Source organism: Podarcis cretensis (genome assembly GCF_951804945.1).
Source record: "Podarcis cretensis genome assembly, chromosome: 9".
NCBI classification, from domain to species: domain Eukaryota; kingdom Metazoa; phylum Chordata; class Lepidosauria; order Squamata; family Lacertidae; genus Podarcis; species Podarcis cretensis.
The window spans coordinates 15,928,013-15,950,729 of NC_137178.1; the positions used below are offsets into that span (position 1 = coordinate 15,928,013).

The window sequence follows — 22,717 nt, forward strand, 5'->3', positions numbered from 1 at the left end:
ACATTCGAAACAGTAACAATTAATTGCACCTTTATCCAATTAAAACTATTTCGTTCCATTAATTCAACAACAGGACTTGATCCTGTGATAAGGGCTTTTTAAGGTCTCATAGTCATTTACACCACCCAGCCTCCACTGCCCCCCAGGCGGCACTTTGGGAACCAGTGTGCTAAGCTGAAACTTGGATTGCTGGCGGTCCCTGGAAAAGAGTTTGGAGGCACTTTGCTCCTCCCCAATCTGGTAAAAACAAGCAGGGAGCGGAGCAAAGTCCACTTGCAAGATGCTCTCTTGAAGCCCATAGAGAAGCCATAGTTTAGCTTACTGTATTGTGTGAACTAGCTTAGTGAGGCACTGCTAGAGGCATCTGAGAGCTGCTCCCAGTATTTCAGGGTAGGCAAACTAAGGCCTGGGGGCCGGATCTGGCCCAATCGCCTTCTAAATCCGGCCCGCGGATGGTCCAGGAATCAGCATGTTTCTACATGAGTAGAATGTGCCCTTTTATTGAAAATGCATCTCTGAGTTATTTGTGGGGCATAGGAATTTGTTCATTATTATTTTTTCCAAAATATAGTCTGGCCCCCACAAGATCTGAGGGACAGTGGACCGGCCCCCTGCTGAAAAAGTTTGCTGATCCCTGGTCTTAAGAGACATTGCTGAGGGCTTCCAAGTTTCGTCTTGCACTCTGTATCTGTGCAACAAGCACAGGGCATGGATTATCCTGTCGCTGTAAACAGAAATATGCCTTATTTCCCACTTCAGCTTCCTGTTATTAAATTTTAGGGTGCACACACATAGCAGACACACATAGCAGTCCTTCACCCTTCAAAATTTAGGAAATATTCCCTGAGGGGAAATTACACTTTATTTTAGCACACAGAACAAGCCCCAAAAGCCACTTTACCTCTCCTAATGACTCTAAATATTTCCTGTGCAGAATGAAATATCTTAGAGAAACCTTTCCTAATAGTTCTTTTACTTAAAAATCCTTCAGATCTTGTCTTAAGGGCATATTTTTTTCATGAATTGGGTAGGCCTGTGACCTGGTTTCTAGAACTAAAGTATATACTATCTCAAAAGAATGGCCAGATAATGCAATCATCAAAGCATTATCAGGTATCTTGACAGGAGAGAAGTCATGCCTCTTTCTGTGACACATGTATGATGCTTTGTGGGTGGTCTTTGGTTAAGGAGTTGGGCTGCAAAAGCGAACCCCAGTTTTTTCTAGAACTGTCACATGAAAGAAATTGGCTGTGGCCTTCTCAAGTGCAGGGCTATTCAGAAGAACAGGCAACCTGTAAAATAGATTAGATCAACAATGGCTCACTGGTTGCCCCAAGATAATTCTGTCTGTCTCCTGATTCAATCAAGAAAGGCAGTTGCATTTTGTAATCTTGTTCTCTTGAGTGTCTATAAAAACGTTTGAGTCACCTCTTCAGCTTTAGTGGAAGGTGCTCAAGGCAACTTCCATTGAAGCCATGAAAACCATTCGAAGGTCTGTGGATTATGAATAAACTTCAACTTGAAAATGTGTTGGCATTGTATTAATTTTCTAGCGTTGGGTGGAAGAAATGGCTGTCGTTTCGCTTGCCAGGGAATGGAGAAGTCTTATACATTTATAAGGCATGGAGAAATTCCACATTTTTGTGTCCCCTTTGGACTTTGCATGCAATTTGACTCCTCTGTGTGTGTGTGTGCTTTAAAATTGTCTTCAAATATTCATATATGTATGCAGCACTGTATCAGCTGCATGCTCTCCATAATAGTAAGCCCTTCGTGCTGGATGATGCCATGGGCAGTCAGATATATAAGCTGATTACCAAATGGCACCTTCAACTTAGGCTATGGTCGCCTAACGTCTTGGCGCCATCTTCCCTCCAAAATGAGTTTTGAAGCTTCCAGATCCTTCTCTAAGAGACATTTTGCTCTCCCCGTATTTATTTAATTACTTAATTTAAATAGCTGCCCCACAGCAGAAGTACTCTAGGAAGCTAGGGTGGTGTTGTGGTTAGGGGATTGGGCTAGGACCTACGAGATCAGGTTTCAAATCCCCACTCAGTCATGAAGCTCACTGGGTGAGCTTCAGCCAGTCACAGCCTCCTAGCCTACCTCGCAAGATCGTTGTAGGGATTAACTGAGGGGTGGGGTGAACCATGGAGAGAAAGGTGGAATATAAATGCAAGAAATAAGACCTTTTGCTTACCTGCTTAAGAAAGATGGAGAGGGCAGCCAGATGGCGATGTCTGTCTCCAACCTGGCATTCAGAGATCTCCACAACTGGACCCGTGCCAGTTGGAAAACACACCTGGCTAATTTCTAGCACTGATGGAGACTGACCCCTTATAAGGTGAAGGAGTGCCTCCACCCCCATCGTTCTGCCTGGACGCTGAGGTCCAGCGCTGAGGGCCTTCTGGCGGTTCCCTCATTGTGAGAAGCAAAGCTACAGGGAACCAGGCAGAGGGCCTTCTCGGTAGTGGCACCTGCCCTGTGGAACCCCCTCCCACCAGATGTCAAGGAGATAAACAACTACCTGACATTTAGAAGACATTCTGTTCAGGGAAGTTTTTAATGTGTGACATTTTAGTGTATTTTTGGTCTTTGTTGAAAGCAGCCCAGAGTGGCTGGGGAAACCCAGCCAGATGGGCGGGGTACAAATAATTAAAAATTATTAATATTATAAGGTGGGCTGTGGCTCAGCAGTAGGACATATGCTTGGCATGCAGAAGGCAGGCTCAATGTCTGGCATTTCTAGGTATGGCCAGGAGAGACGCCTGTCTGAAGCCCTGGAGAGTTGCTGCAAGCCCAGATGAACCCAATGGTCAGAATCTGTCTTAAGACAGCTTCCTAGGTTCCTGTGACATGCATCTGGGGCCACCTGATCTCCATCTGGTTCCCAGACCGGCCTCCTCTGGCTTATGTAAATTAAGTGAAGCAACATGGAGCAACCTTGTCAAAACATGGCCAGCAATGCTGCTTCATCAGGTTTTAAAGGGATTAAGGAGAAATTTAGTTCCTGGAAGAGGTCAAATGCTACTCCCATAACACAGCTGCGTTTCCACAGCCAGAAAAGTGGTGCTGCGCTTGCGGATTGATCAATCCCTTATAGTCAAATTTCCAGCTTAAGTGTGCTCAGCGTGACAATGTAAGAGGCACGAGGGGGGGGGGGACAAGTCGTATTGAGTTTCAGTTAACTCCCCTCTAACCTGTAGTATTGTCTGGGCGCCTGTTAAAGGTGCTTACTGCCGCCACAGAGTCCGAGGTGGAAGAAAAGTAGAGCTGGTGTTCTCAGCATATCGCTGACACCGTGCTCCAAAACAGTGCATGGTGATCTCTCCTGTCAGCAGCAGTTAGTTAGACGTTAAAAAGCAGAAGTGGGACTTCAGTGACCCTCTCCAGGATACTCTATTTCATCCTGACTTCCATCCAGTTTTCTCTCCGCCCCCAAAGCAGTCAGACAGCACTATACATGCTCATTGGGGTTCCTACACTCTGAAGCAGGGTTTTTTTCTACCTAAAAAAATGGAATTTTGCAGATCTTAGTGTTCCCTTGAGTCTGCTGATTCCTCTCTCTTCTGTGTGGGCGTTGTTGCTTTGGCTGCATAAGCAATGGCGCTTGCCTCTGAACAGTGAAAATGGAGGAAATGGTCAGGGAACAAGATGGGATCTTGGGGCACATCATAGGGGTACTGGAATCGGCACTGGTGGGCCAGTTAGAGCAAAACCACCACAAAATGGATGTCTCCAGTTATACCAGAAGGAATTTATTTGTGGTTCGGTGACTAGGACCCTGTCCGCACTGTACGTGTAAAACCAGTATCAAACCACTTTATACAGTCATGGCTTCTCCCAAAGAATCCTGGGAATGGTAGTTTGTTAAGGGGCCTGAGAGTTGTTGTAAAGGTAAAGGGACCCCTGACCATTAGGTCCAGTCGTGGCCGACTCTGGGGTTGCGGCGCTCATCTTGCTTTATTGGCCAAGGGAGCTGGCGTACAGCATCCGGGTATTGTGGCCAGCATGACTAAGCCTCTTCTGGCGCACCAGAACAGCGCACAGAAACACCGTTTACCTTCCCGCTGGAGTGGTACCTATTTATCTACTTGCACTTTGACGTGCTTTCAAACTGCTAGGTGGGCAGGAGCAGGGACCGAGCAACGGGAGCTCACCCCATTGCGGGGATTCGAACCTCTGACCTTCTGATCGGCAAGTCCTAGACTCTGTGGTTTAACCCACAGCACCACCAGGAGATCTCTGTTCCCTGCCCCTTCAGAGCTATAATTCTCAGAGAGGTTTAACCATCACTTATTCCCAGGGAACTCTGGGAATTGTAGCTATGTGGGGGGAATAGGGGGTCTCCTAACAACTCTCAGCTCCCTTAACAAATTACAGCTCCCAGAATGCTTTGGGAGATGCCGTGACCATTTAAAGTGGTATGAGACTGCTTTATATGTATAGTGCAAATATAGGTAAGTCTCCTGGCCTCAAAGAGCTAACAAGTGCTCTACCTGTTGTTATGGACCCTTTCACCAGTGAGGCAACAGTGTAGGAAATTACTGATGAGGAGATATGCATGAAGGTAACTGATCCAGTCTGGGATGCTAACCTGGGAGTGAATCTCACTTGTTCAAAAGGACTTGACTCAATTGCCTCTTCTAAATTACTTCTTGAAGCTTTTGGTGATTTGAGATAAATGTGCGCTCCCTTTCATTAATGTTCCCAAAGCGCACCCACACCCACAATTCAAAGCCGAGAAATAAAATAATGCATCTCCTGCAGAGTCTAGTCTAGCACTATCCAAACAGGCAGTGCTTTCTCACCCCAGATCAGATATTGCATCAAAATGAATCTGACAGCTGTAGTGAATCTGAAGAGCAAATTGCGTCCTGCCTGTGGATTCTGCCTTTGTTTAGCTGGTATATAAATCACGCTCGTTAACACTCTTTATAGCCTGTCTTCTCCCTGAATTGTTCTCCCAAGTCCAACAAGAACATATAAGCCTCTGTGTGTGCTAAATTTGTCTCTCTGCAGAAGCTAGCTGCTGCTTGTAGAACAATTAAAGCAAAATTATTAAGCTGCTCGGAGCAACAGCGGGATAATGTCTGCCTGGAGGATGCTACCTGCAGGATAGGCTAGCTGAGGAAGGGTGGTCTGTAAGACTCCCTAGATTCATTCTTCCAGCTCTTGGCAGGAGTTTCTTGCATTTACATTGCAGACAGCCTAAGTCTGGCTCAGCCATCTAGGCAGAACAGGCAGTCTCCTGGGAAAAACACTATTCAAAGGGCAGCTGTCATGGTGCTTCATAGCCAGCTCTGCCCACAAGTGGAAACCTCACCCTAGTATCCTGTGAGGTGCTGCAGGGAATATTCTCCCCCTACACCTAAAGGTGGCAAAAAAACCCTGTAAGCTGGTTCTGAGACAGTTACAGGGGCGTTGCAGTAATAACAGTGCAATCCTAAACTCACATACAGTGGTACCTCCGGTTACAGACGCTTCAGGTTACAGACTCCACTAACCCAGAAATAGTACCTCAGGTTAAGAACTTTGCTTCAGGATGAGAACAGAAATCGTGCTCCGGCAGCAGGAGGCCCCATGAGCTAAAGTGGTGCTTCAGGTTAAGAACAGTTTCAGGTTAAGAAGGGACCTCCGGAACGAATTAAGTTCTTAACCCGAGGTACCACTGTACTTAGTTGGGAGTTGGGACTTACTGCTGAGTAAAAATACCTGGAAGGTGGTTCGCAATTTCTGGTAAATGGGAATAAGTTTTTTTAAAAATCATAATACTATGGATAACTCCCCCCCACGCGTCACAGTATTTCTACTCCTAGTTATAGTAAACCACTAATACGCTTGTTTGCTAACGAACATATCACGAATACATCAGATAGCCTTGCAATATAAAGTTGTACACAAATACCACAGAGATCTAGAAGTGCCACTTCTGGCTGGTATCTTGTCTCGAGAGACAATGGAGTGCACCTCCAGGGGTGAGGTCAAACCACTGTGTTAGCAGCATCAAAATGATCTCTCTGGGGCACAAGCCTGGGCTGTGCATATGGACGCCCTGGGCTGCCCAGATGCAAGGCTCCCCTTTTGGCTTTGCTGATGTTGCCCAATACATCTGGCACCAGCTTGGCTGCAGAATTTGCTGGGGAGAGGTGTACAAGGCACCATCCAACCATCTCAGGGATTTGTGTAGGGTTGTCTTGCAAGGCAGCAGAGGTTTAAGGTCAGTTTTCCTTCTTCTAGATGGTCTGACTTCCCAGGTTAACGAGCCCCATCTACCCCTCATTTCAGCACTTGCAGAAACTGCCTTCATGATTGTTGGCCCCACTAATGGTCCTGTCCGCTCAATCTGCCAGAGCCTGTCTTTTGCATGCAGGTTAAGTCCCTTCCCCAAGACTGGCTACCCTCTCCTGGTTTTAGCTGGCCAGTCAAAGCCATTCCTGGGGTGTGACTGCTGTCGCCTGTTGACAGGTTCTAGGAGCCACAGCTGAGAGCCGAGTGCAGGGTGGGGACCAAAGATGAACAAACTACCTCAGAAGAGCATAACGTGTCCCCACCAGAGGTACTACCCCTCCCCCAACACCCCGCACATCCCAATTTCCACTTCAGCCTGTGTATGTGTGTGTGTGTGTGTGTGTGTGTGTATTCTACAATCTATATTTACTAATATATCAAGTGATTAGAGGTGTAGCCTCAAGTAAGCAGGACCACAGCCACATCCATTTACTATCTGCATTGTAGATGGTAGAATTCACTCATTTTCCATATAGGCTAATTGCTATTGCTTTCCTTATCTTCCCCAGTTAAATAGTGCTTGTGGGTTGGAAGAACTGACTGCTGCTCACATCATTATAGCTTTTCAGCACAGTCGTTTCTTCTCTTGGCACACAGACCTGGCTCAAATCGTTATGGGTTTTTCCCTGACCTTGATCAACTTGTTAGTGTATGGGCCCTCCTCTAGATCTGCTGTGCAACAGCTCTGAGAAGCAGTTGAGGCCAAGAGCAGGGTAACTGGTTCAGAGTCAGCTTAATTTTGGAAACTGAACCTGGGTCTGGTTCAAATTCAAATCCGTCCGTCTAAGCCAGCGCACTACCCTGTCTCACATGCTGCTCATAAACACTATATTTTAGTTGGGCTGTGGTGTAGTCCAAAGGGGCCCTCTGCACATGCAACATACAGTGGTACCTCAGGTTACAGACGCTTCAGGTTACATACGCTTCAGGTTACAGACTCCACAAACCCAGAAATAGTGCTTCAGGTTAAGAACTTTGATTCAGGATGAGAACAGAAATCGGGCTCCGGCAGCACGGCAGCAGCAGGAGGCCCCATTAGCTAAAGTGGTGCTTCAGGTTAAGTACAGTTTCAGGTTAAGAACGGACCTCCGGAACGAATTAAGTACTTAACCCGAGGTACCACTGTAGTGGAATCCTAAGAGTTGCTGCCAGGAAACCCACCACAGCAGCCTCTTTCCTTTGTGGGGAAGGGTTCTCCCTTCTCCATTTTATCCTCACAACAAACCTGTGAGGTGTGGGTCAGGCTGTCATTGTGCGTGGCTTCAAGGAGCGCCAATGGGCTGCCATTACCTGCTGTACAGTGCCCTGCAGGAAGAATGGCCTACTCAGCTCAGTTACTTGCATGGCCATTTACGACGGGCTCCATCTCTGTGCCGCCGCCATTTTGTGACTGGTGCCATTGTAATGGTGGGCGTTGGCCATTGGCATCCCTCCTCATGGCTCCTGGCAAGATAGTGTGAGCATGTGAATACCAGAGCTACATGGGTACGGTCCCTCTTAGATGCCTAAACTCAAATTCCCCCGGTCTAATATCCCTAGTGCTGCAAGATTGTCACAAGAGCGCCTGGACTAAAATTGTCTATCAAAAACTTCACTCTTGTGGTTTATCACCACAACAGCTACTTACTTTGGGTTTTAGTAAAGCAAACAGTCTCATTTGTCAGCGCCTAAATGATATCGAGCGTCAGAACTTGGCCACAATAAGGAATTTTTGCCCATGGTATGACTATTTTCCACCTTCCCATTTCGACTCTCTGGCACCCTATCTGTATAACCTAGCAATTAGAAAATACAGACGTGCTTTTACTCTCACGGGATTGAATGTATCACCCTCAGCTGTACTTGAGGGACAATTCCAACAGATTCCACACGAAAAACGCTTATGTCCCTGTGGAGACGGCATTACCAAATTGGTGGCGCATGCCCTTCTGGCTTGCACTCTTTATAAAGACTTGAGGAATGAGATTATCACCCCTCTTTTATTGTCCATTCCGGGTCACCCAACCACTGCCACAATGTCCTTTCTCTTGGCAGATCAAGATGAGCAGGTGACAGCAAAGGTTGCAAGGGTTTTAAGCTGGGGCAATCAGAATAAGATCTGCTATTTGACAATTGATTCAAAACCCTAACGTTTATTTTATATAATTGACTTTTTATTTCTATTCTTTGTATATCGCATTGTTGTTTTATTGCTACGGCCGAAGGCTGGCGCAAATAAAGATTCATTCATTCATAGCATAGATGAGGCTGCCCAGTATACAGGACTCTGCAGGATCCAATCAAGGAAGCCTTGACGGTTGTTCCTTATATGCGAGAGTTCTGGGTGTGTAATGCTGATGGGTGAATCTGTGGTTGTGTTGGTATTTTGGTACCCATATGTGAGTTTATTCTGGGAGGGAAGTGTGGGATGTTTAATGCTATGCACATCAGACCTGCAGAAAAATCCCTGTGTGTTGTTATTGAGGTAATGGGTAAAAAGGGCACATCTGCAGTCTCAGCTGGGAATCTGGTTATTTTGGCTGTACAGTAGGGTGACTGTGGAGGGCTATTGAAGCCTCCCTCAATGGGACAATTCATGGACTGGGGCCAGAGGTCTGCTTGGGAATGAAAAGTCCCTAGCTTGCATGCTTGATGCACTTGGAATCACAATAGGGCGCTGAGCCCTTTCACCTCCCGCAGCAAAGGAATCTATTGGGATATAAATGGAGGCTGTTAAGGCACATCTCGTTAATTAATAGGCCCCTTTTCAGCTTTGTTTAAGGCCTGCCTCCAGACTTACTGCTTCTCCATAGTGCTTGCCCAAATTGTGTTGGCTATTAAGGGTGTGTGTGTGGGGGGGTGTATCTATCTATAAAACAATGGCTGCAAAGCTCTTTAACTTACAAATGAATATGAATGAAGGGTGTCTGGGTTATTTTAGTGGGTAGGGTAGCAATGGATAGCTTACAAACAATCCTGTGTATTGCACATCAGCAATTACATTGTGTTCCTTGGGTTGCAGGATGTCTCAACTTCTGCTGATTTGCCTAGGGAGTTGTTATGCTGAAGGAAAGGCTCCCAAGTTTACTTTAGCTCCTTCCTAGTTTGCTATCTTCTCTCTCTGTGTGTGTGTTGTTGTGTGTGGCTAAGCAGGTTTATATCTTTGTTTTACAGGGACCAACTCTGTTTAGGATTTTTGATTATCTGCTACTCACCCTCACCCTCCCTACTACTGACTTCCCTGCAGCCTTTGTAGATAAAAAGAAGCACCAGTTCTTGCACTTTGTTTTAATATATTTTTTAGCTCATCTATTTCTCCACTTTGAAATCAAGAGGAGATCAGATGTTCTGGGCTGTTTGCCTTCTCTGTGCAATAGGCCGCCTAGTTTGTCTGCTTTGCACTGCCCCCCCCCCTTTCAAAATATCCTTTTCTCTTTTGGCCATTTATGCAGAATTGATACCTGTCTGTTTCTGTTTGTAAGAAAAGCCATGTGTGAGAAACATTTCCTCATTGGAAAATATATTGGGAACTGAACATGTACAAAATCCCTTGGGCTGCTCCACCAGCGCATATATTCTTTCAAAATAGCTTTAATAGGAAGCCATCACAAGCCCCATTCCCTGCTTCAAAAAGATGAGTTACAGGGTCTCTAAACCCCCCCCCCCCCCGTTTAAAACCTCACAACCTGCTTCCTAATCTGCAAAACATAATTTCCATTGTCACTGCTCTGTTCATTTGTATTGTTTGGCAAGGGGTATGCATATACTCTCAAAAAACAACAACTATGTGCTTCAATAAATGAATTATGCAACGTCATCAATATTGCTCACTGAACTAATTTGCATGATTTCCCTTTGTAATTTAGTTGTTTTGTATAATTTAATTAACCAAAAAGAAAAGGCTCTCAGAGCATCTTACAGCAATCAATAATAAGACAGTTTCCCCTCTCAGACACAAAAGGAAAAGCAGTGACACAAAAGGAAAAGCAGTTGGGAGGGATGATGAAAAACAGCAAAGTAGTTCTCAGTTGCAATGTTTCTTCTAAGTGTTTTTTTCTGTCAGGGAGGAGTCCAGCACCCTGTAGCTGCTTCACCTTTGGCCGATGCCCAGGAGGAGCTCCCCCCCTTATTATTGCAATGTTCTTCCTAGGATGCAGAGAGATATTTTAATATTTACTTGTCCTGTGGAGGGGCAAGAAGTTATGCAGGGCACTGACACATTGGCCAGTGAAAGAATTTGTTCACCCACCACCACCTTTGGCTTTTAATTTTCAGTAGGCATTTCCTCTTTCAGTTCAAATTGTCTTTATGCCTAGAAGGACTAGAAACGTGTAGCAGCACTCTTGCACCCCTGAGTATCGGTACATTTTTGGGGTAACATAACCAAAAACCTAGGGACCCGGGTGGCGCTGTGGGTTAAACCACAGAGCCTAGGGCTTGCCAATCAGAAGGTCGCGGGTTTGAATCCCTGCGATGGGGTGAGCTCCCGTTGCTCGGTCCCTGCTCCTGCCAACCTAGCAGTTTGAAAGCACGTCAAAGTGCAAGTAGATAGATAGGTACCGCTCCAGCAGGAAGGTAAACGGCGTTTCTGTGCTCTGCTCTGGTTCGCCCAAAGCGGCTTAGTCATGCTGGCCACATGACCCGGAAGCTGTACGCCGGCTCCCTCGGCCAATAAAGCGAGATGAGCGCCACAACCCTGGAGTCATCCGCGACTGGACCTAATGGTCAGGGGTCCCTTTACCTTTACCTAACCAAAAACCTGGCATTCATCAAGAGCATTTTGTGTTGAGTTACCCTTCTGTTTTGTAAAGTGGGATAAAGAACCATTGGTGCATGCTGAATATGTAGTTCATTGGAACACAGAAGCAGGGATCAAGGAACAGAACACACCTCTGCTTCTGGTTTTTTATTTGCACAGAGTGCAAGCTATTAACTGTTGCAAGCCCCTCTTTCTACCCACCAAAAGACCCACTAATCCTGGGTAAAGTACGATTCCCCCATTCCGGAAGTGAGGAAACACTGGGTGCCCAATATGTGAGTCAGCAGTGTGGTGCAGCAGCAAAAAATAGCTAACGCTCTTCTAGGCTGCATCAAAAGGCATATAGTGTCCGGATCAAGGGAAGTAATAGCACCACTCTATTCTGCCTTGGTCAGACCACACCTGGAATACTGTGTCCAGTTCTGGGCAGCACAATTTAAGAAGGATGTTGACAAGCTGGAATGTGTGCTGAGAAGGGCGACCAAGATGATCAAGGTTATGGAAACCAAGCCTTATGAGGAATGGTTGAAGGAGCTGGGTATGTTTAGCCTGGAAAAGAGGAGATGTTATGACCATCTTCCAATATCTCAAGGACTGTCACATGGAAGATGGAGCAAGCTTGTTTTTGCCTGCTCTGCAGGGTAGGACTCGAACCAATGGCTTCAAGTCACAAGAAAGGAGATTGCGACTAAAGACCAGGAAATACTTTTGACAGTGAGAGCTGTTTGGCAGAGGACAGGTCTCCCTCAGGAGGTTGTGGACTCTGCTTTTCAAGCAGAGGTTGGATGGCCACCTGTCATGGATGCTTTAGCTGAGATTCCTGCGTTCCCGGGGGTTAGACTAGATGACCCTTGGGTCCCTTCTGACTCCTATCATTCTGTGATTCTGCATCGGAGCAGCGCCCGAGGCCGATCCCCTGGTGCCCACCGCACCATCAAAAGTTGCCAGTATCTTTCCTCCCGGCGGCGCCGGCTGCCTCTTATCCGCACGCGCCCCGCATTGCGCGGAGGCCAGCAGTGCCAGGCAGGAGGGAACTCCGTGTCCCGCCTGGTGCGTGCTTGTACATTGTGAGGGTGTGTGTGTGTGTGTGTGAATAATTTTTATGTTGGCAGCGCTCAGCCGCCGTTCCCCCTCCGAGGCGGGGCCCCATCCGCGTGTGCGCTCTCGCCGCGCGCCTTTCCCCTTCTGATAGGCTCGCCAGCCGGGCTTGTCCATTCCTCCCGGAGCCAACCCTCCCCGTTCCGTCGCCCTTGACAAAACAACATGTCCATTTAAGGGAAGGCGGAGCGTACCAGGCGAACTTTTCGCTGGGGGGGGCGGGGGCGAGGCTATAGGTGCGAATCGTTTCAGAACCGGCTCTCCAAAAAACAATCCCCTTCCTTCGTTGGGAAAGCGCAGCCAGAAGCGCACGGTGCTTTCGCCGAGTTCCCCCTCACCCCAGCGCCCCAGAATGGGTCGGCTCAGAGGCCGGACCGGTCCGGAGCTCCAAATGGTCATTCAGTAAGCGAGCCCAGCCAGCCAGTCCCGGGCTTGGCTCGCTTACCTGTGGAGCAGCAGCAGCAGCAGCAGCAGAGCCCGCGAGCTCCGCCGCCTCCCCCTTCGCCTCTCAGCTGGCTTGCAATGTGTCGAGCCGGACTGGAGGAGGCCCCCGGGTGCCCGGATGTCTATCCAAATTAGTGTCGGACTGAGCTAGCAGAGGGAGGGAGGGAGGGAGGGAGAGGGAGGCGTTACAGCCGAGGAAGCAGCAGTCTTGGGGGAGAAAGGAAGGGGGCGCGTAAAAGTGGGATTGCTCTGAGCCAGGGGCGCAGAGCGCAGCAGCAAATAGGCAGGAAGTTTTTGGGTGGCGGAGGGTAGGGCAAGGGCGAAGAAAGCCTTCCGATGGCCAGGAGACGGTCGGCTTGCTAAACTTCACTATGGCTGCCCAGTCAAGGTAAGGATTATATATATATATATGTTAGCCATCTACCAAAAACAAAACAAAACAAGATTTATGTTTGTTTCCCAGCTTCCCTCCCTCCCTCCCTGTTGTCGGAGTGTTTCCCCTTTTCATTGCTGCTCGTTCTTCGCCGGTTCTCTCTCTCTCTCCCCCCCCTCCCCTTCTCAAAAGTTTGTGCTCTTCAGAATTTTATTTAATTTTTAATTTGTTTCGAATCGGGTTGAAATGTATTTGGGTTTAAAAAAAAGATAGCAAAGCTCCCCAGCCCCCCCCCTTGTTAAAAATCAAAAGACAGTTTTTTGTTGTTGTTTTTTTAAAAAAGTTTACCTCTCTCTGAAAGGTTGTGAAACAGGAACCTCCTGGTATTTAAATGTAATGGTGCATTAAAAAAAAAAAAATCCTCGTGAGGGAAGCAGTTGGAATCCTCTGATCTTATAAAAGCTGATCATTGATACCCCCTCTTGCAGCGCTTTCCTCTTCAACAGCCCCTTTATTATAAAGGAAAGTATATATACTGATGCTGACACAATGGGTCTTTTTGTAAAATGTGTACGGATTTAGTATGCTTTCAGTTTTCTCTGGATTTCATGCCTTTAAAATGGTAGTTGGGCTGACTGTGAGTGAAATCTGCTGAGTAGGCAAAGGATGGAAATGGTCTGTGGAGCAATAAAAGGGGAGTTTGAGTGAACCAGAGTAATTATGTCTAGTTACTGCCAAATTAGGGGATGGGAGATGAATCCAGGTATACACTTTAAAAATGGTTGTTCCTAATCACTTCGGATTACAGCTTCAGGGGAAAGGCTTTTTATTAGTGCTGCTGCTACTCCTTCCTCACCCTTCCTTAGGATTATTTGAGAAATCCCATGGCTAAATGGGGGGGGGGGGCTATCCACCTCACTATATTTGAAGCAGCATGATGAGTTTGGGATGCAGTTTTCTCCCCTTAAATTCACACCCACCAGGCTCCCACTGTGGTTCTCTTACCACCCTCCAAAAAAATAAATAAATCAGTACCCAGCTGACCTATTTCAAAATGATGTTTGGTGTTGCTATTAGTAGTGTAGATTCCTGGCTGGAAACCGGGAGTTGGGATTGTGGCAACTGGCAATGTTGGAGAAAAAAATGTCTGGTCACTCCTGCGTGGGATAAGTAGATGCTTGTATTCTTTTTTCTGGATAACTGCAACTTTCCTTGGGTAATCTTGGGCAATAAATAATGGGGAGAATATTGCTAATGGGCCATTGCCATAGTTTTGGAAATATTAAAGCCCCATCTCTCTCTCTCTCTCTCTCTCTCTGCCAGAGTCTTTATGTTCAAGGTATAATTTGCTGGCCGTCTTCTAGTTCATAAAAGTGCCAACCTCAACTTTTGCCTTTAAGCATGCACTGGCATAGTTTGGGAGGTTTGAGGGTGGAGTGAAGCGTTCTGGCTAAACTTGATTTGTATCATTTAAGAGGCAACATAATTGAACTCAGTCCTTTGTAGTGTCTCTGTGATGTTTGGAGGACATAGCCTCTGATGCAAATGTCAGTGTTCTTGGTTGGGGGGGGGGAGAAAGAATGTAATATGTGATACTTTAAAAACAGCAAAAAACTGAATACACTGATTTGACTTTCAACAGAATGTGTTGAGAACAGTCAGAGATGCAAACACTTGGAGTGTAGCTGCAACAAGGAATTCGGAATTGTTTTCTATGTGGTAGAATCCTCTGTTGTAGGAGAGGCTGTTTATGAAATCCAATCCAGAGAGTCTTCTGTTTGCCCTGCAGGTGATTGTGAGGCAGCTTGACAGCAAAGTTCGGGAAGAATGAGAAACATTAGCATATGGATTCCTTTCTCCCCTTTTTTACCTAGAAGAGAAACCTTTACCAAACAGATACAGTAAAAAATATCTACACACTTTGAGCAGCCTGGTTCTTCCCACATGAGCAAATAACCGGGCATCTGTTAAACTGAATAGCATAGCTCTGATTTCAGTAAGGATGTTCCGCTTGTGACTTTAGCATGCAATGGCCTGCCTACAGGGTTGAGTCCTGTGCACAAAGGAAAAACCCTGCACATGCAGTTCTCTTTGTGGAATTGTGTCAGCTGTGACAATGCCTTTTGGGAGGCACCGAATACAAAGCGGTATCTCAGCGGGACTTACTATTCAGAAGTAGGGATTGGAAGGTTCGGTTGCAGTTTTGTGCACATTTACCTGGGAGCAGCTCCTTTTGAACTCAGAGCAACTGTCTTCCAAGTAGATGTGTGCCTATGATTTGGCAGAATTAGCTACAGTAATTGTTTGAGAGGGGCACCACTTGGGCTGCCCCTCACACAGAATTTTTTTGGCCTGGTTTTACATATACAGCATAAGAAAGAGTACAAATTGCACCACTCCAAAATATTAACTTAAGTTAAAAAACAACAATGCCCTGCAAGTAGAAAGCTAGTTGAGTTCGTGCCATATGGCCTCCATTTCCAATCATGTGATGCCTGACATTGGCAGAGTAAGCAGTTATGGGGGACTAACTTAGTAGCTTTATGGGTTTGCTGGTGCGAGGGCCCCCCAAAGTGACATCATTCTGTGGTAAAAACGCTGTGAGTAACCCCCAAAGGCAGCACATTTGCCTAAGAGCTTTTGCTCAAGCCTGTCAGCAACCATGATCCAAGTTTACCTCTCAGGTTTCTCCGTTAAAAAATTGTTGTCGGCATCCATCTGTCTCTGGAGACTATGGAAGAGTGCGCCTTTGGGGGTAAAGTCAAACTGCTGGAAGGTTTCAGCGCCTGCTGTGGCTGTAGAGTCTGATATGGTAGACAGGGAGAGACATGTTTTGTTGCAGCTGGGGCAGGTGAAGGCGTCCAGTTGTGCCTCAGATGCACCATGGCGTTTCTTCAGAGAGAGTTTTCTCCAGTGTGCTAGTTTTTTGCTTAGGAGAATTCTTTTTTTTTTTTTTAAAGCATGCTTTTGAAAATGCATCTGGAGTGGAACTGCCTCATTATGCCTTCCATTTCACAGAAGCTTTCTCCCTGGTTGCAAGCAGACAAAATTGCTCTTTGCAAGCCAGACTTTAGTTATGGTGTAGGAGTGGAACATGGAAATGGGAGAATTCTGACTAACTTCTTTGGTTAGATTGCTCAGCTTCTGCTTTTGTTTTGATTCAGGGGTAAAGAAGCAAATTCTAGGCATTTGGGCTGAAAATATCAGCATGCTATCTCAGTGCTTTGATACATCCTGCAGTGTTCACATACTGAATTGGATTCTAGTTTTCCCCTCTCCTTCCCACAGTCTTACTTGAGTAAAATTAATCATAGTGTCCAGAAGTCTTAGAAACCTGGAATCAAATAACAGTGTGTAGCAACCCAAAAATATTAAGCATTAAATTAAAATGGAAAACTTGATATTTAAAGTGACCCTGGTGAAGGGGAGAGGGTCACAGTTTGCAACTTGAAGGGAGTGATTTTTCCAAAGTAAAATGCCACCCATGAGCTTAGTCCTCAGCTCTTCTTGTCATTATGTAGTCTTGAGCAGTGAAATATTTTCATATGTGAAAGTGCAATTTGGGAACATCGCTCACTGTCCACCTCCAAGGCATTTTTTTTTTAAAAAAGGCTGAAACTCTCATATTGAAAGTTGCATGAATCATGTCATTTATCAATGCAGATTTTGAATTAAATGCTAATGTTGGGAAATTATTTGTAGTGCATGACAAGTTTTCCCCACAGCCGAATCTGTCTTCTACTACTACTTCTTCTTTTAATGGAACATGTCCTATTGATGTTTAATGATTGGCAGGTGGGTTGTCCCACCCACCTGTCAAAGTGGGCCCACTAGAGTTGGGGGGACGGGACACATACTTCCCAATCAGGACGGAACTCCCCAAACATCAGCTGATGTACAAGCATTCTGTTTTCCACCAGATTTGGTTGTGTCAGCCAGTTCCCACGGCCAGGACATTGGGGCAGGTGGGCACGATTTCAGGAAAATTGCTTGCATGCCAAATTGTGGGGTGGGGGTGGGGAACAGTTCTGGAGGTCCATAGGCTGGAGGTCCGTAGGCTGGAGGTGCCCCATCCCACTTTTGTTCCAGCTATTCTTACCACAGAATTGTCCCCCCCCCACCTTCTCACTAGATTTCTTTCACCCATCACATTCAGTTATGTAGGAGCTACTGCTTTTCCTTTCCTTTTTGCCTAGAGGTGTTGTGTACCTAATGCAGCTGTTTAACTACAGCCATTTGTGTCCCAAAGTAGCTCATGTGTGACTCTCTATTAAAGGGATCATTGTAGCTGTCAACTGAGTGGCGGTGCTTCATCCCACACAGCCTATATCAGTCTTTCCCAAAATTGGGTCTCCAGCTGTTTTTGGACTACAGTTCCCATCATCCCTGACCACTGGTCCTGCTAGCTAGGGTTGATGGGAGTTGTAGTCCAAAAACAGCTGGAGATCCAAGTTTGGGAAACACTGGCCTATATGGTCATTTTACTCTCTGTATATTGGGAATGATTATTCCAGGCTGCTTCTAAAGGTTATTATTGACATTGTAGGATGATTTCCACAGGTTCGTTTCATAAGCCTCTGGGTGTTTTCTCCAAAGCTTAGTACCGTGGTACCTCGGGTTAAGTACTTGATTCGTTCCAGAGGTCCTGTACAGTGGAACCTCGGGTTGCTAACGTGATCTGTGCAGGAGGCACATTCGCAACCTGCAGTGCCGCGCCTGCGCATGCACGGGTTTCGATTCAGCGCTTCTGCGCATGTGCAAAGCGCCGAAACCTGGAAGTAACCCACAGTGCGCAACCTGAAGCATCTGTAACCCGAGGTACCACCTCTAGAAATTCATTCTGATTGTGCAGATAAAATATAACTGATAGAATTCTGCAGGATGGGGTATGAGCGTGTGAAAACAGTCCAGATCCAATGATCAACAGATGATGGAGTTGTCAGGCGCCATCATGGCACCCAAGTATCTTCACTTGGTTGCAAAAGGTGCTTGGCGCCTGGCTAATTTCGAACACCGCGAGCATGTTGCAATATATAGGGGACGTTAGCCTGGGTAAGCTCCAAACTGCAGCTGCCAAAAGCAGACAGGGTCTCCAGGTGGTTTCTAAAGTAGAACTCTGCACTTAACTTCATTTTGTGGGTGACTGCTGTACAAGCAGAGAATCTGATGTTCAGGGCATCCACCCACACTCAGGGAATCTTCCTCAAATCTATACAGCAAGTAAGGACAAGGAAGAAAAAGAGGTTGAAAATAGCTGAGAGGTTTTAGAAGCCAGATTTTTAAGATCAGTTAGAAATGGTTGGGAGGTAAATTCAGAACTCTGTAAAGTGTCTTGAACCCTCTCCTATTGCCTCTGTTTCCAGGGCTGTGCATATTGCATTTACTTTTTTTGTTTAAATTTAAAATGTGGGACTGTGAAATAGCCATTGAAAGGCAGGGGATATACACACACATGTACCTGTCAACATTTTTTGCAAGAAGAAAAGCTGAAATTCCATTTCAGTCCTGAATACAATCAGAGAAAGTGTTGCTGCATTCATTGGGGCCTTTTCTCCATTAAGCATGCATAGGGTTACAACTTCAGTGACCTTTGTAAACTAGCCAGTTTTAAGCAAATTTCCCAGCCCCTGATAACAGGAAATGTCTCCTTGACGGTGTTGCCTCCCCCATCTCCTTCCCACTCAGTGTTGTTTTCCCCCTCTCCTTGTCATATTTGCATTTTGTGACCTTCTTAAAATTATTCCTGGACAGGCAGATTTCCCAGCTCCTGATAACCAGGAACCCACCCCTACCCCTGTTATTGAGATGTCAGGAGGCATTGCATATGTTTTTAAACTTATATTTTCACAATATTGAGGTCTAGAGACTTGATACACGCTTTCCATGTTTACTAATTTCTGGATTTGCACTTGACCTCATACAACAGTAGTTTTCTCCCTGAGTGTCCTTTTTTTGTTTGTTTTCCTTTCCCCAAATCCTTCCTGGGAAAATATATTGAACTAATAATTAAATTGTGAATTATTTGGTTTAATTTCAGTTCTTCACATAGCAGAATTTGATTAGTTTGTGTTCAGAATTTGAAATGTGAAAGCCCGGGGGTATGGAAGAGAAACCTTTCTCCCTCATTTATTTATTTATTTATTGCACTTTCCTTGCACAACGTGTATCTGCATCTCTTTATCCAGACAAACAGGCCTACACAAACATATTTTATTTTCTCGCATCAAATGTCTTAAGTTCTCAGGAATCTGGGATTTCCCCCAACCATGTGGACAAAATCTGCATGAATGCTACAAACACCAAAAAGTGCTCGTCCAACAGGGTGTTGAAAATGTATGAAAACTAAGGCTGTGTACATACAGTACATTCAAAGCACATGACACCCCCCCAAAGAACCCAGGAAACTGTAGAACACCCACAATTCTCAGCACCCACAACTAACTACAGTTCCCAGGATTATTTGGGAGAAGTCATGTGCTTTTAATGTAACGGTGTATATATGATCTAAGTCTCCAACAATTGCAAGGAGAGCCCGGTGCATGAGTGAGGCAGACATTTGCATCCACCCCACCAGCGCAACATCAGTATCTTTGTTAAAAAAACACACCAGCTTTTGGGGAGATGTGAATAACAGAAAAAACGGGAAATGGATGGCCCTTATTATCTTGATCAAGTCAAAGTAGCTCTAGCTGCAAAGGATTAGAAATGGCCGCTTTCAGTAACACCAGGGCTTACAGCGTTTGAACTGTGCTTTACATATTAACCTGTGCGCTCCGTTTAAAGTTTTGTTGAGGTTTTGTTTTATTAGACTGCTGTCTCCAGGTGAGGACAAGCTGCTGAACTGGTTTTTGCTGTGAGTGCTGGGCTGCTTAGAGGGTGCGTCACTTAGCCGGCTTGCACCAGTATGGTTCTCCCCCTCCCCCAAATCCCCTGCACTGCCCCTGAGCCTTGGGACATAATACATTGGATAAATTATTACACAAAAGCTGCAGGCCTCACGGGGGAGGCTGCGGTGGGTAGGTGGATGGGAGAACAGTAGGTTAATGCATTCTGGTATTACTTTTAGATTACTTTTAGATTTTATGGAAGCCGCCCAGAGTGGCTGGGGAAACCCAGCCAGATGGGCGGGGTACAAATAATAAATAATAATAATAATAATAATAATAATAATAATTACTGCAGTGACACTATAATCATAGGAACACAGAGTTGATCTAGATGAGTGTTTTCCAGACTTCTTCGTTCCCGTATTGTGTGTCGCAGAGGACTCTGGGAAAACGTACAGGGGTTCATATTGGGCCTCCCCACTGCTCCACATAAACTGAGTTAAAATTTATTCCAGATAACTTCCAACGTTCCTCTGCAGGTTTTGTGCTTTGCTGCAGGCATTGGTGGGGAGGGGGTGAGTGAGTCATCAGCAGCCCTACCCTGGGAAGATAAAGGTGTTGTGTGACCTTCTTTGTGTAATAATCAGGTTTATCTTTTAGATAGTACCTAGTGGCAAAAGCCTTGGGGGGGAATGGTTATGTTGAGGAATGGGAGAAACTTGGCCAGACACTGTTGAACCACTGACCATCGGGTTCATCATCCCTGACCATCTGACACGCTGGCTGGAGCTGATGGGAGCTGTAGTCACAATCTAGAGGGCCGCAGGGTCTATCTACCCTTGGCACGTGGTCTTCAAGACAAATGACTTCTTAACTTTCTGTTATTCGGTAGTGGTAGGATAATAACGTAGTTTTTCTCTACGTGGGTTGATGCCTTTGGAACAACCTTCTGTGTTAAGGTAGGTGAAGACTCGCTTTATAATTCAGATCTTTGGGGAGGTAATATTGGAGGTTTCATATGTTTGATTTGATGCTGTTGCCTTCTAAGTTTTTATCTGTTTATTTGTTTTGCTTGTTAATTGTTACATTTGATTTTGAAGTTTATGGGTTTCCACCTTGGGGACACTTTGAGTGAAGGGCAGATTAGAAATATTGTAAGTAAATTATATATACATATTCTTGAGTATTGCAAGAGGCTTGTATAATCTGAGGCGTGTTTGTTAGATTCCCAACTAAACAGTAGTTGCTATTACCAGTTGGACCTACTGCCTCTCTGTGTTATAGCAAAACCTCCCACTCTCTGCTAGTTTGTGGCTAATTTTCACCATGTCGGTGAGATCTGGCTACTAGTGCAGGAGCTGGTCCTCAGACCTGGGGGATTCCAGGTGCACAAATCCTTTGCTCATTTAATATTGATTTTTTTTAAAAAAAACATCACCGATTCCCAGCTTCAGTGCTTTCATTTAATGTTTAAGAAATCAATTGGCATTTCCGAACTTTACCTTCCCATCTGTAAAGTGGGAATAGAATTGTTGGTAGTTGCTTTATTGCCCATTCTGAGCATTGCGGATAGAAGAGTTAGTATGCAGAAAAACAAGATTTACTGCATAAAGAGCTTCAGGCTCCCTCTTCAGAATGCTTTCAGCTCCCGGCTTTTGGACGGTTTCCTTCCTTCTATTGTTCGGATATGGAGATTATTTTTCAGAGCTGGTAAAACGGGGAGAAAAACACCTGCCTGGATGAATGCAAGACTCTGACATAAAGAAGAGGGAAGCATGGATTTTAATGAATGCAGATGGCTCCTTTCCCCTCCTCCCCATGCTTTCTGATTGAATCCAGCTAGCTAATGGCACTACGGTAGACTCTCATTATTACCTGTAAAATATATTCTCCAAATGGGAGGCGAGTGAAGCAGTTCTAAGGAGTGCCATTAATGTATAGCCCTCATTTAGGCTTGCAGGATGGGGGAAGAGTCTTCAATTACCATGACATTCTCTGCAGCAGAGTACTGCTGCATGATGATGTGTTACAGCACACTGCCTCTATTGCGAGCTGGCTTTGCTCTCTACCTGAATGATGGCTGGCGGTGAAGAATTCTGATTTCAGTGTCGGAGATGGGCTGAAGGTGCACAAGTCAATGCTGACATTTCTCTGTAAAGATTTGGCTTACGTCCCTCCTTGAGGGTTTGCTCAAGCAGAGGGCATGCCAGCAGTTGCAATGGGAAGCTGTGTTGTATGGTAATGTTTCGGAGACATTCTCGGACTGGAACGATGCTCTTCTGAGCGCCCCCCAGCACGTTATATCTTGGTGTGCTGTGTTTCCCAAGGACCTGTGGAAGAGCCATGTTGTGCAGATAAAATAAAGGGGAATTGTAGTTTTATGTGTGCATTGCAAGGTTGCCCAGTGACCTTCATGGCTGATTCGAACCCTTGACTTTCTCACCTCCTATTCTGGCAATCTAACCATTATACCACACTGACTGTGATTTACTGAATGCTTAGCTTTCCCCCAAGATTGAAATCCTAAACATACTTACTAGGATGTAAGTACCGTTGAATTTGGTGCATCAGAGTCTCAGGCAAGCTCTCTGCATCCCTTCTACATCTGTAAAATGGGTGCCAGATGTTGTCTGATGATTGCAAGTTAATGCTTGCAAAGTTTTTTTATTGTGATGAGCTCCTATATTTGTGTGTGCATGCGCGTGTAAAAATGTCCCAAGTTAAAACATCTGCAGACCCAGTGAATAATGGTGCGACTTTGAGAATGAATGAAAAGACTTATCAGGCTAAATTTAGATAATAGGCTTGATCAGATCACAATCAGTTGTGACCTCCCCTGTGTCCCTTTGCAATAGAGTTTACAGTAGCAGCTCCTTTAGCTGACTGGAGCCTTTCGGAGTGCAAAGCTTCCTTTTGCAACGTGCTATTTTGAGAAGTAGAGACATC

The 22,717-nt window shown here is 45.5% G+C and overlaps 1 protein-coding gene across 7 annotated transcripts in view; it reads left to right on the forward strand.

The window, feature by feature from the left end:
* Nucleotides 1–22,717, forward strand: part of AFF1 (ALF transcription elongation factor 1) — a 148,562-nt gene that overhangs the window by 8,778 nt on the left and 117,067 nt on the right. Inside the window, exon 1 of one of the 7 annotated variants that reach the window (XM_079990722.1) lies at nucleotides 12,432–12,959. The exons of the other annotated variants lie outside the window; for them this stretch is intronic. Within the exon in view, the coding sequence (XP_079846848.1) occupies nucleotides 12,943–12,959 (17 nt within the window). The 5' untranslated portion in view covers nucleotides 12,432–12,942. Of the gene's footprint in view, nucleotides 1–12,431; nucleotides 12,960–22,717 lie in introns of those variants that run through there. 7 annotated transcript variants of the gene reach the window in all.